Raw genomic sequence first — 14,120 nt, 5'->3', positions numbered from 1 at the left:
TATACTTTAAAAAGGGGTAGGGTTTTAAATCCTTTTCTGCCTGAAAGAGGGGCTCGTCACCATTACACACCTATAATCTGGGCCTCATAGCTGCAAATTAAGGTCCCCAAAAACAGCCACAAAGGGCTTAATTGGGCTTAATTGGGGCCTTATTCACTTATATTTTGGCATATGCAAGAATGGCCATAATTTCTCAAATATGGGTCCTAGAACCCCCAGATTGTGCACACACATTGTGGACAAGGCCTACAATAGGACCACCTGGAAAAAATCCCTCTAGATTATCTAGAACAGATTTTTGCCTGTATCAAACTCAGAATTCAGCATGGGGTACATGTCCCTAAGCTGTACACCCTGTCGTACTCTTGATGAGATCAGACCATCTTTTACTTCTGAAGATGTCAGAGCCCTGTTTTTTTAATATGTTGTAGACAGGCCCCAATTCCAGTTAACAGCGTCACACCAGGAAGAAAAAGAGGTCATAGTGGAGGACTGATTGTTACTGGATAGAAGTGTTAGCACTGGTAGTCTCGTTACCTTTATTCTTCACTATGAAATAATAATGATGAGAGCTCTTAAGAAATCTATTTTTTGTATTCTTGTGTGAGTACTATACTTTTGAATACTATTTTGCATCGTAAATTCATAATATGTTAGTTAAATACACATATAAATACTTATGTTGAATACAATGGCTTGTAAATAGTTGTAGTTTCTATTTTATGAATATCAATGTTTGTATAATTTTTTAATCGTTCAAAAATGCTTCTATTACTTAACTTCATTAGAAATGCTTGTTTCATTTCAATGTCCTTTTTTAATAAAAAAAAATGTTTTTTACATACTTTATACAAAATTCTAGTTGAGTAATAAAGTCTCAACTTAAGCAGGTATTTTATGTAATCCTTCCATTTTAGTAATTACTATTACCTGTCTAAGTTATTAACAAAGGCTGCAGGCCGAGCCTCAGAGCTCCCTCATGCTGATCGTGACCGAAGGAGTGGGGGATGGGTGAGGTTACGGTGGGGACAGTCAATGTCATGTTCTGTGTAAAGTACCTTAAGTTTCATTGCTGACATTACACAAAACCTGACGTTTACCATCATCATGGGGACCATGGCGTGGCCCCTCCCCCATCAGTGCATGCGCCCGTGGAGAGGTGACTCACTGCCTCAAACTGTCGAGCGGCTCCACACACATGTAACTTGACGGGCTAGCTGTGGAACCTGGATGGAAATGGTAAGTTTTTAATTATTGTCCGAGCTCCGAATGTTGGTACATGTACTGCCATATAAAAAGAGCTGTTGCAATGTGCTGGAAGTTAACCGAGATGGACAGCTAATGTTAGCTAACACTAAGCTAACATGTGCAGCTAGCATGTGCAGCTAACAGAGCTGTGAGTGGAGCTGGGTCTGGATAAAGGTGGAGGTCTGAACAGACATGAGTGCAGCTTCCTGCTGTCACAGTGTTTTAACACATTGATAAGGCAGGGTATGCTAAATGTAGCCTCTGCTCCAAGGAGATGAACTACAGCAACAAGGGCTCACATGTCCTCTCATCACACTGTTCACTGTTTCGGGCTTGTCACCTTTTTCACTCATGAGTTTGCAGGTATGCGATCTGAGACCAGCCTACCGTTAACGGAAGGCTGGACAACTAATTACAGTTAACTACAAATGGATAATTTACACATCGTGGGGCTTTTTTACAGTCACAAAATGATATTTAGATATTTTTTAGAATTTATATTTTATCATCATTATCTTTTCCCACAGAACGTGAATATTATGCTCAACAAAGTGACATATTTGACATATTGAGTCAAGGTTAACTTTAAAAAAAGTATTTCTTCACATGTAAGCAGATATTGTAATTCAAATAACCATGGGTATTGAAGTAGAATATTTAGCCTCGTACTTTCAGAAATAAGTAGATCACCTTACTATAATGCAGCCTATAAGACCAGAACAAATTACTTTTAATTTCAGTCAAAATGTAATAATAGCAGCTCAGGCAACAATTTTAATTCCACCAAATTCTACCACTGCAGCTTGAAATACAGAGTACTGTAACATGACTGAATGTGTCCCTTGTGCTTTCAGGAGGATGGAGCATGTTTTTCATCCACTGGTGGCAGCTCTGAATGCACAGGTGAGAGAGGGGAGAGACCATGAGATGGTTTTATGTTGAGGTTTGTAGAAAGTCTTTTGTAATCGTGGAGAATATTATACTGAATACTTCAGGGAGTCTATTGGTTTCAATCCCAAACTGATCATACTCTCAGGGTTTAAATCATATAACTATTTAAAAATAGTCTAGACGCAAATGAAACACATTTTGACCCATCAAAGATGATGTTGAAGTTATTAGTTCATCGTAAACCATATTAACATTTCTATCCTCTAATATATTTGCAGGCGCTGATGTGACAGATGGCTTTAACCCTGAACAGACCAACGAGGTAGGATATGTCATCTTCTTTGGGTTCTTAATTGACAGTTAACCTGCTCGACTGTGAATGTCGAACAGAAATCAAAACAATGCTAGAGTAATTCATTTCTTACAGACTACAGCTAGTTAATCACACATATTAGACTTCCATTATTACGACAGTGTTTCCCACAGGGAGATATTAAATAGTTTGCACTGCAGCCACTTATTCATAATGTCTGATGAAATATAAGTTGTAGTATTTGTTGTTTGGTTGTGTATTATTTTATTGATGTAAAACAGTGTAGACTGGTAGGTAGGTAGGTGGGTAGACTGATAGGTAGGCAGACTGGTAGGTTGGGAGCCTGTCTAAACATTACAAAAAAATGATTTGTTTTTCAGGAAGAACACCAGCGGTCCAGTGACAATACCGATATTCTTGACCCCACTCCAGCTGATGTCGATGAGGACACAAGTGTTCCAGAGCTCATGAGAACCGACAGTGGAGTTGTAAGTTTATTTGCAAAACTTCACATTCTAACATGAAAAGGGCCATGACATCTGTCAGTTTACAGGAATCAGGGTAATATGTTCAGAGGCTGTGATGATTATTGAAAGCGGTAATGTGAAGTGCCACTACGAGACAAAGCACAACTCTTTTGAGCTAACGTCTCGCATCTCAAATAAAGGCACAGGAAAATAAACCTAAGAGCCCAGTATGATCAGAATCCTAACGCATGAATTCACTGACCAACAATGACGTTAACAGAGAGGAATAGAGCTGAAACAAGTGGATTAATAACCACAGATAAAGTCCTGCTCGCTAATTCATCTTATTAGAAGATGAGAATAATATGGATATCTTGGTTTTCTTGGGTGACATCACTTCACACCTGAATTTAATTAATTTAAAGCTGCAGGGTACTTCATTTCTTTGTTTTAAGATGCACATTTTTCAAAAGCTTTCGGTTATGTAATTTAATCTTAATCTCAATTTTAAATCTGACAATAAATATTGTTTATGTATTATTCAATTGATCTTTCTATATTTGATAATCAGTTGTTTTCTACATACAGACTTTAATACAACTGTTGGCTACTTCAATATACAGTATATGGAACTAAATCAGAGTGCAAGTTAGACATTATTATGATGTTCTGGAGATTTAATGAGGAAATTCTCTCTGAATGGACCTTGTTGAACTTTAATTGAATACCCCGGTCATAGATGTTTAAAACTACCCGAAACAACACAACAATCTACGTTAATATGCGTGCTGTTCCACGGCATTGTTAAATGCTTGTGATTTTACAATGAAGAATATCCAAGTCTAATCCTTTCTTTTTCTCTTTCTTTTTTTAAGCTCAACAGACACGAAAGAGAACCTCTATCAAGTTCTGAGTACAGTGATGAGGATGAGTATGTTCCTCAATATGATGAAGAAACAGAAAGTGACTGTTCAGAAGAAGAGGTCAAACAGCACACGGCAAAGAAGAGAAAGGTACAGAGAACTTCAACCAACTCTCAGGAAGGAGATGACCAACCACGCAAGAAAACACATAAGACACGTTTTACTTCCCTGGCTGAACCTGACACCGACAAATCCTCATCTAATGGTTGCGACGTGGCGGTCATGACCTTGAAGAAGAAAGACAATGGAGGCAGACTGTACAACAAAAAGTTTTACTGTGTGTTTTGCTCTAAGCCTTTCAACAAAATGGCACGCCATTTAGAATCAAAACACAAGGACAAACCTGAAGTGGCAAGAGCAATAACATTCCCAAAGGGTTCTAAAGAACGAAGAATACAGTTCAGTGTATTGAGAAATAGAGGGAACCGTTTCCATAATAATCAGGTTATTAAAGAAGGAAAGGGAATGGTGATACCCCATCAACAATCAAGTGGACCTGTAAACGCCAGTGATTACATGCACTGTATAAACTGTGACGCCTACCTGAAGAGGAGATCACTATGGAGGCACATGCAGAGATGTCATCTACACAAGAAAGTCAAAGGTTTAAAGCCAGGGAAAACTAGAGTGCAGGCCCTTTGTTCGAATGCTCAGCCAGTTCCAGACAGCGTGAATGCACGATTTTGGAAGCTGGTGCTTGACATGAATCAAGATGAGGTTACAGATGTTGTCCGGAAGGACAACATCTGTACTCTTGGTACAGATTGACTCTTGGTACAAGAAGGACTCTTGGTGGACAGTTGACCTTTAACCCTGTTGTTGTCCACTCCGTTGTAGGTGACCGCAGCCAGCTTCCTGCTGCGGTAGTTTTCGTAGTGGACGTTGTTCGTCACGTCCTTCAGGTCCTGCATGTGTGTTCTGATGAGCATATCTCTCAGGATGGTGAAGTCACAGTGGTCACTGTTTTCAACTTCTGCAACCCCCCAGGGGTATTGTCTCCCTCTGACTCTTTTGCTGTTCACCTCGATGATGGTGTTGCTTCCTACTACAGCCAGCGGCAACTTGTCCTTTATCTTCTTCACCAGCCGGTTCTCTTCTTCGTCATCGGTCTCTGGGAACTCGTAGATCTTGATTTTATGCTCTTGGATTTCTCGCATGACCTGTTTCTTGAACTGTTGGCATTCCTCTGGGGTGAGGGTGTCTGCTTTGGCGATCAGCGGGATGACATTAACGTTTCGGAGAAATCACTCCTTCTTCAGGCACATGGCTTAATTGTCGGTCACGCGAATTTCGTGACCGTTTCATTGTAACTTGTAAAACTGTGTCTAATTGCCGTCTCCCCCAGTGAGGTTGAGTTTAGGGCAACAGTACAGGGACTGGATAAAAAAATGGAGGCTGGGTCGGAGGGCGATAGCCACCTCACTGACAACATTCCACGCAGCGAGTACGGTAAAGGCACGGGCTAAGTTAGGTGAGGGTTTTTGCCTCCCGAACGTCATGACAACGTCCGAGAGAAGTGCACTGTCCATAAACCGACTCTGAGTTGCCAGCAAGGCAACCACCACCCCCCGGTGTCCTGGCCTTAACCAAATTTGTCCGTCCATTCTCCCACCGACGTAACCCCCGATGTTCCACAAGCACACCTGCGTACACACACGCTTAAAAATTTAGACTGTTTTGTCTTAAATAAAAATTAATAGCAGACTGTATGGTCTGACCCCTGCTCTCCGAGCAGACTGCATGGTCTGAGCCCTGCGCTCAGAGCAGACCGAGCTTGTCCTGCACTCCACGCAGACTAAATGGTCTTGGCCCTGCCCTCCAAACTAAGCCAATCGTGCCAGAGTCCTGGAGGCCTCCATTCTCTGCTGCTCCAGGCGCTGCTGGGCCTCCCAGTTCGCTCTCTCGTCCTCGAACACGCGTCTCTTCTCCTCCAGCTCTCTGTGCTGCGCCTCCAGGTTCTTCTTCATCTGCTCGTGACGCCGCTGAAGCTCTGCTTCAGAGTCTTTGAGCTTCTGCACTTTTTCCTTGACTTTCATCTCGAACACCTGCTCCATCTCCATCTCCATCTTCTTCATCTTAGTCACATGCTCTCGCCTTTCCTCCTCCATCTGGGCCAGAGGACTCTTGGTGGACAGTTGACCTTTAACCCTGTTGTTGTCCACTCCGTTGTAGGTGACCGCAGCCAGCTTCCTGCTGCGGTAGTTTTCGTAGTGGACGTTGTTCGTCACGTCCTTCAGGTCCTGCATGTGTGTTCTGATGAGCATATCTCTCAGGATGGTGAAGTCACAGTGGTCACTGTTTTCAACTTCTGCAACCCCCCAGGGGTATTGTCTCCCTCTGACTCTTTTGCTGTTCACCTCGATGATGGTGTTGCTTCCTACTACAGCCAGCGGCAACTTGTCCTTTATCTTCTTCACCAGCCGGTTCTCTTCTTCGTCATCGGCCTCTGGGAACTCGTAGATCTTGATTCTATTTCATCCTTACTGACCGCCAGAGGCAGTGCTTAACACTGAATGTATTCCGTCGCGCGCATGCGCAGGTCGAATATTTATATCAACAAAGTCACGTGTGACCTCGGATGACCACCGTCATCTATAAGTTCCGGTGTCATCCTGAGCTCAGTCCTTTTTTTCTTCTCGCGTCACAGGTTAGCTACCATGGTAGCTTAAACAAGGATGTGTCTACGATCAAGACATATTAGAGCTCGTCGCTGTAGCCTTGTGACTACCGGTCGGAGTTGCGGTTCTCTCGCCCTCCAAAGGCTGCGACGAGCTGTCCCTCTTCGGAGGGAACGGTGTGTTCGCCGTGCGGACATCAAGCCCCGGACTGGTGGACGCTCCTATCATCGGTCGTCACCAGTCTGATAAGGGCAGCTAAGTCGTGATGACAGCAATCGGTAAGATCGATTAACATTGTTTTCTATAACAGTTGTTTGTTCCACGGTTGGCAGAGCGCTTCCGCTCTAGTAATCGAGTGGCGCGCTAACGAGAGCGTAGAATTACGCTGTCGGCCCGCCCTTCACAGTGTTACGGCTATCACAGTTAGCAGAGTGTTCCTGCTCAGGCAAACGTTGTGAGACACTAGTCCGCATTGGCGTTGTGTACATGGAGATTTAATCTTTACATCTGACGTAATTCGCAGTTAGCAGTGTCTTCACTCAGGCTAACTTGGATGCTAGCTGGGACTGCGTCCATCAACTTTGTAAACCTTACGGCTGTCACAGTTAACAGAGCGTCCTCGCTCAGGTTAACTCAGTGGAAAACTAGCTAAACAAAGCTGATACTGGGGCTGTAGCCATCAACTTTGTATCCTTACAGCTGTCACAGTTAACAGAGCGTCCTCGCTCAGGTTAACTCAGTGGGAAACTAGCTAAACAAAAGCTGATACTGGGACTGCGTCCATCAACTTTGTATCCTTACGGCTGTCACAGTTAACAGAGCTGTCACAGTTAACAGAGCGTCCTCGCTCAGGTTAACTCAGTGGGAAACTAGCTAAACAGAGCTGATACTGGGGCTGTAGCCATCAACTTTGTATCCTTACAGCTGTCACAGTTAACAGAGCGTCCCCGCTCAGGTTACCTCAGTGGAAAACTAGCTAAACAAAGCTGATACTGGGGCTGTAGCCATCAACTTTGTATCCTTACAGCTGTCACAGTTAACAGAGCGTCCTCGCTCAGGTTAACTCAGTGGGAAACTAGCTAAACAAAAGCTGATGCTGGGACTGCGTCCATCAACTTTGTATTGGCCATCAACTTTGTAGCATTACAACGATCACAGTTAGCGGAATGTGCTCGCTCAGGCTAACTCGGTGAATGCTAGTTAGACTAAATCAACGTCGAGGTTGTGCCCATTGATGGTTTTTACGCATTACGGCTGTCGAGTTCGCTCCGGCTAACTAGACTAAGCTAATACTCGGTGGGTCCATTGATTGTTGTAAACATTATGGACATATCGGTAGCGGATATCAGTTAGCAGAGTGCCCTCGCTCAGGCTAACTGGTAGCACACCAAGAGTTACAGCACCTGTCCAAGTGGAGAGTGTCCTCGCACTGTAAGGACTGTGGTTTTTTTTGTCCGTTTTCACAGTAGCAGAGTGCTCTCGCTCAAGCTAACTGGTGGGGCACCAATATCTGCAGCAACTATCCGAGTGAAGAGTGTCCTCGCTCCCCTCTCACTATGAGGACTGTTTTCCTGACCTGTTCCACAGTGGCAGAGTGCTCTCGCTCAAGCTAACTGGTGGGACACCAATATATGCAGCAGCTGTCTTAGTGAAGAGTGTCCTCGCTCCCCTCTCACTGTAAGGACTGTGTTCTTTTTGTCAGTTTTTCACAGTAGCAGAGTGCTCTCGCTCAAGCTAACTGGTGGGACACCAATATCTGCAGCAACTAGCTTAGTGAAGAGTGTCCTCGCTGCCCTCTCACTATAAGGACTTGCCTGGCCTGTTTCCACAGTGGCAGAGTGCTCTCGCTCAAGCTAACTGGTGGGACACCAATATCTGCAGCAATTAGTTTAGTGAAGAGTGTCCTCGCCCCTCTCACTATAAGGACTTTGCCTGACCTGTTTCCACAGTGGCAGAGTGCTCTCGCTCAAGCTAACTGGTGGGACACCAATATCGGCAGCAACTATCTTAGTGAAGAGTGGCCTCGCTCCCCTCTCACTGTACGGACTGTGTTCTGTTTTGTCCGTTTTTTACGGTAACAGAGTGCTCTCGCTCAAGCTAACTGGGGGGACACTAATATCTGCAGCAACTATCTTAGTGAAGAGAGTGGGCTTAGAGAGTGCCCTCGCCCCTCTCACTATAAGGACTTTGCCTGACCTGTTTCCACAGTTGCAGAGTGCTCTCGCTCAGGCTAACTGGTGGGTCACCAATATCCGCAGCGGCTGGCTAAGGGAGGAGTGTCCGAAGGATCACTCGCCACTGACTGCCCCCTGCCTGTTCTCTTAACATTCAGCAGAGCGCTCCCGCTCGGACTGATTTGGAATTCCGCATAAACTAGTGGGACAAGGGTTCCACCAGAATCGCGGCCATGTTAAACTCTCCCGGCTGTAGGACCTGTATAGCTCCTCTTCAGCCGGAGGACGGCCCTGACCTCTTGCCCTGGCAGGGAGAACCCAGGCAGGACCTGCGGCATCACGCCTTGAGCAGTAAGGTCTGCTAGGCTGGCCGAAGTGGAACACCTGATGCGGGAGGGCTACCTCCCCCTGTCAGGGAAGCTGAATCCAGACCAACCTACCCTGGTCATTTGTATGGCGCTTGCACGCCGGGCATACACAGCAGCTGGAACATCCACCTGTGAGTGCCTTCTTCAGGCACCTTCCCGCCCTCACCACCTTTTCTTCCTCCCTCCGAGGAATATCTGAGGGAGTTGCGTGCATGGTGGAGACACCAGGGCTCTCTCCCACCTTACATCAGACCATGCAGGAGGTGGCAAATCTGGCCTTGCACGTATGCCAGCCAGTTAGACGACTATGGCGTCCATCAGTTTCCCCTGAGGAGACTCTGAGGCCCGATGCCAGGTGCCCTCGACCCAATGTCGGGTCAAAGATGACCTGCTATCCAGGGCTTAGGACACAGCAGCACTGTGCACCGTATCGACAACTCCCTCTCCCACCTCATGCTTTCCCTCGCAGATTCTCTGCAGCGGGCTACTTCGACGCTTCTGCTCAGTGATGCTTCATTGCAGGCGTTTGCGCTCATATCGAGGGAACGTGGATGTATGATGTCCACCCTGGTTCAGACTCGCCGCCAGGTTTGGCTGGCGCAGTCACCCCTATCTGAGACATGTAGGAGGACCCTCCATACTGTCCCAGTGGAGCCTGGTGAGCTGTTCGAGTCAGCTGCTGTACAGGCGCTTCAGCGGACTGTTAGAGCTAGCCAGACCTGGCAGCAGTTCTCTGGTCTTTGCAGGGACATGCCTGCACCCCCAGACCTAGGGGTCCCATTTTTGGCCCACAAGGCCGTTTCTCAGCCTCCAGCTTACCCTAGTAGCGCAACAGGCCTCGGCGTCCTGCTGAGAGGCCGGACCGCTACCTATACAACCCTACTTACGTCCCCGTCCCCCCCGGCAGGGGTGCCAGGAGATGTCTCCAGGCCGGCTGTCAGGGTTCTTTCTCCCATCAGCGGATTTCCAAGGGAGAGTGCTTCACGTCTATCGACGCCTGTTCCCATGGTGCGTCACCACAACTTTCAGTCCTGGGTGCTTCCATTCGGACTCTCCCATCTCCCCATGGGTGTCCACAGTGTGTTACTGCTGTCCTTTCCCCCTGCAATCGCAGGGCGTGAACATACTGCCGTACTTAGACGACTGGCTGACCTAGGTGCCGTCCCGGCTTCAGGCGCCACAGGACACTGCTCGCCTTCTCTCACGTGGCCCGGTAGGCCTCAAGGTGAACATGGAGAGGAGCTACCTGAGCCCTTCTCAGAGCATAACCTTCATTAGGGTGGCCCTATGAGGGCCTGTCTGTCGCCCCAGTGCGGATGGCTGAACAGCCTTCACTTGGATGCCAAGTGGCACAGGGCAATACAGGGCAATAATATTATCGAAACAGTGTCTATTCATCTATTCACTATCCCCATGGAGGGAGTGCATATCTGGCGAACAGTGTCCCAGGAACCGAGCCCCAGGGGCTCGGTTCCATTCCACCAGGAGATTGTCACAACAGGTACCTGCCTCTCAAGGCGGGTGCAGGGTGACAGAACGGGACAGCCTGGGGGCAGTTGTCTGCTGAAAGACCGCAGGTCCAGGTTCTAGAGCTAGCGCTCGAGCACTTCCTTCCATGTTGAAGGGAAAGCATGTGCTTGTCCGGTGGACAGCACCTCTGCTGTGATTTCCCATGAACTATCGATGGGGCACCAGATCTGCAGAAGTTGCTACGGGGATCACCGTGGCCTTCTGACTTGGGAGGCCCCTCGCCTGACCAGCCTGTGGGCAATGTACCCACCAGGGGAATGGAACAAGGTTGTGGTTTTCCTGTTCTGTTACAAGCCTCCACCAGGAGAGTGGCGGCTGCATCCAGACGTGTCGACCCACTGCCCCCACTGGGTCTCCCTGACGGAGGGTCAAGATGCCCTGGCTCACACGTGGCCAGAGGATCTTCTTTATGCCTTTCCACCAGTCCCTCTGCTTTTGCTATAAGCTTGTCAGAGTTCTTCCCCGACAGGAGGGATCTCCTGTCGCAACTAGAGGGTCGGATTTGGCATTCCAATCCCTGCCGCCTTCAATTAGGGGTCACGGGGGGGCCCGACCGGATGCTGAGTGGCTGCATAGAACCAGTCTGACGGACTATTCTGAATGCCAGTGCGCGGTCTACCTGCCTGCAGTACAAGAAACAGGTGGAAGCTGTTCTCCGACTAGTGTGCGGCTCGGAACAAGGTCCCAGTACAGCGCCCCGTGCCTGCTGTACTGAGTTTCTACAGTCTCTCCTGGATAAGGGCCGGTCTCCCCTGCATGGGACCTACCCTTGGTACTGGACAGCTTATGCTTGTCCTTTTGAACCCCTGGCACAGGCGGAGCCTAGATGGCTATCAGCAAGACGGTTTTCTCCTTGCTGTCAATTCAGCTCAATGTGGGGGCGAGCTGCATGCCCTATCAGTGGAAGAATCATGTCTGAGGTGGAACTCAGATGGCTTGGGTGTCACTTTCTGGCCTAAGGCAGTGTTTCTCCCAAGGGGGTGGATACGTTCACATATAAACCGGCCTATCCAGCTGGCAAAGTTGACCCCCCCCTCCCCCATCGGGAGAGGAGAGGTCAAGGCTGCTGTGCCCAGTGTGGGCCCTCAGAGCTTATATGGAAGCCACCGCCTGCATAGTCAGTTATGGTGAGCCTAAGAAGGGCTGTGCTCCTTTTTTAAGAAAAAAAGGAAAAACAGCACCTGTCCCACTGGATAGTGGAGGCCATTGCCGATACATACAAGGCGAGCGGCTGCGCTCGGCCATCCGGGGTGAAGGGTCACTACCAAGAGTGTCTCCACACCGAGGGCAAGCCTGAGTGGTGTGCCTGTGGGGGATACATGTGCGGTGGCCTCATGGGCATCACCGAGCACATTCACCAAACACTACAGAGTTAACGTTGCCGACCCTCACCCACTGGGGAGGGTTCTTGGCCAATTTTCTCTGCCGGAGCTATAAGGGGTAGTTACTGTGCTTCCTCGTGACTCTTTTGGTATAAGTCATCCAGTGTTAAGCACTGCCTCTGGCGGTCAGTAAGGATGAAATAGAACGAAAGTTACGAACGTAACTACGGTTCTATGAATCCTGGATGACCGCCAGAGTTCTTGGTCACTCGGAATCCCGTGAACTCGCGAGAAGATTCCATAGGACTGAGCTCAGGATGACACCGGAACTTATAGATGACGGTGGTCATCCGAGGTCACACGTGACTTTGTTGATATAAATATTCGACCTGCGCATGCGCGCGACGGAATACATTCAGTGTTAAGCACTGCCTCTGGCGGTCATCCAGGATTCATAGAACCGTAGTTACGTTCGTAACTTTCGTTTTATGCTCTTGGATTTCTCGCATGACCTGTTTCTTGAACTGTTGGCATTCCTCTGGGGTGAGGGTGTCTGCTTTGGCGATCAGCGGGATGACATTAACGTTTCGGAGAAATCACTCCTTCTTCAGGCACATGGCTTAATTGTCGGTCACGCGAATTTCGTGACCGTTTCATTGTAACTTGTAAAACTGTGTCTAATTGCCGTCTCCCCCAGTGAGGTTGAGTTTAGGGCAACAGTACAGGGACTGGATAAAAAAATGGAGGCTGGGTCGGAGGGCGATAGCCACCTCACTGACAACATTCCACGCAGCGAGTACGGTAAAGGCACGGGCTAAGTTAGGTGAGGGTTTTTGCCTCCCGAACGTCATGACAACGTCCGAGAGAAGTGCACTGTCCATAAACCGACTCTGAGTTGCCAGCAAGGCAACCACCACCCCCCGGTGTCCTGGCCTTAACCAAATTTGTCCGTCCATTCTCCCACCGACGTAACCCCCGATGTTCCACAAGCACACCTGCGTACACACACGCTTAAAAATTTAGACTGTTTTGTCTTAAATAAAAATTAATAGCAGACTGTATGGTCTGACCCCTGCTCTCCGAGCAGACTGCATGGTCTGAGCCCTGCGCTCAGAGCAGACCGAGCTTGTCCTGCACTCCACGCAGACTAAATGGTCTTGGCCCTGCCCTCCAAACTAAGCCAATCGTGCCAGAGTCCTGGAGGCCTCCATTCTCTGCTGCTCCAGGCGCTGCTGGGCCTCCCAGTTCGCTCTCTCGTCCTCGAACACGCGTCTCTTCTCCTCCAGCTCTCTGTGCTGCGCCTCCAGGTTCTTCTTCATCTGCTCGTGACGCCGCTGAAGCTCTGCTTCAGAGTCTTTGAGCTTCTGCACTTTTTCCTTGACTTTCATCTCGAACACCTGCTCCATCTCCATCTCCATCTTCTTCATCTTAGTCACATGCTCTCGCCTTTCCTCCTCCATCTGGGCCAGAGGACTCTTGGTGGACAGTTGACCTTTAACCCTGTTGTTGTCCACTCCGTTGTAGGTGACCGCAGCCAGCTTCCTGCTGCGGTAGTTTTCGTAGTGGACGTTGTTCGTCACGTCCTTCAGGTCCTGCATGTGTGTTCTGATGAGCATATCTCTCAGGATGGTGAAGTCACAGTGGTCACTGTTTTCAACTTCTGCAACCCCCCAGGGGTATTGTCTCCCTCTGACTCTTTTGCTGTTCACTGTTGATAAAATTAGCTCATATACAGCTTTAATCAGCAATTAGCTCATATACAGCTTAATCAGCAGCTAGTTTATATGCAGCTTTAAGTAGCAACTAGCTTATATACAGTTTAATTAACAGCTAGCTTATATACAGCTTAATCAGCAGCTAGCTTATATATACAGTTTAATTAATCACTAGCATATTTGTAGTTTTAATAACCATTAGCTTATGCAGCTCTATTAACCACTTATACAGTGCTCACAGCATACACAGGGCCTGAGAGAAGCAGGAGGAAGGTTACTGAGGTTAACTGCGTCACAAGGAACAGGCAGCCATCTTTAAATAGATAAGACACTCAGATTCAAGCGAGGGACTACGCCCAGCTGAGCCCGGCTTTCTCCACACACTCTTTCTCTAGGACCTCTCGCATTCAACACCTCACTCACACTGACGGAAACCAACGCCTATTGGGAGGGGCCAAAGGTGAATGGACATTCACGGCTTCCAACCAAGCGTAATACACGTAATAAACGTGCTACGTTTGCATCTTTGACTTTGACTAATGTGTATCAAG

General features: G+C 47.8%; 1 protein-coding gene across 1 annotated transcript in view; it reads right to left on the bottom strand.

Annotated features, from left to right (window-relative positions):
- Nucleotides 1–5,665: 5,665 nt before the first annotated feature.
- LOC306783952 (septin-7-like) overlaps nucleotides 5,666–14,120 on the bottom strand; it is a gene marked incomplete at both ends in the record, with an annotated part of 36,705 nt that continues 28,250 nt past the window's right edge. Inside the window, one exon of the mRNA XM_079297379.1 lies at nucleotides 5,666–6,311. Coding sequence (XP_079153505.1) covers nucleotides 5,666–6,311 — 646 coding nt within the window. The remainder of the gene's footprint in view (nucleotides 6,312–14,120) is intronic.

This window comes from Melanostigma gelatinosum (genome assembly GCF_949748355.1).
Source record: "Melanostigma gelatinosum genome assembly, contig: SUPER_10_unloc_3, whole genome shotgun sequence".
Classification (NCBI taxonomy): Eukaryota; Metazoa; Chordata; class Actinopteri; order Perciformes; family Zoarcidae; genus Melanostigma; species Melanostigma gelatinosum.
Note: the sequence above shows the minus strand (reverse complement) of the source record. Positions and strands in the feature narration are given on the sequence as shown.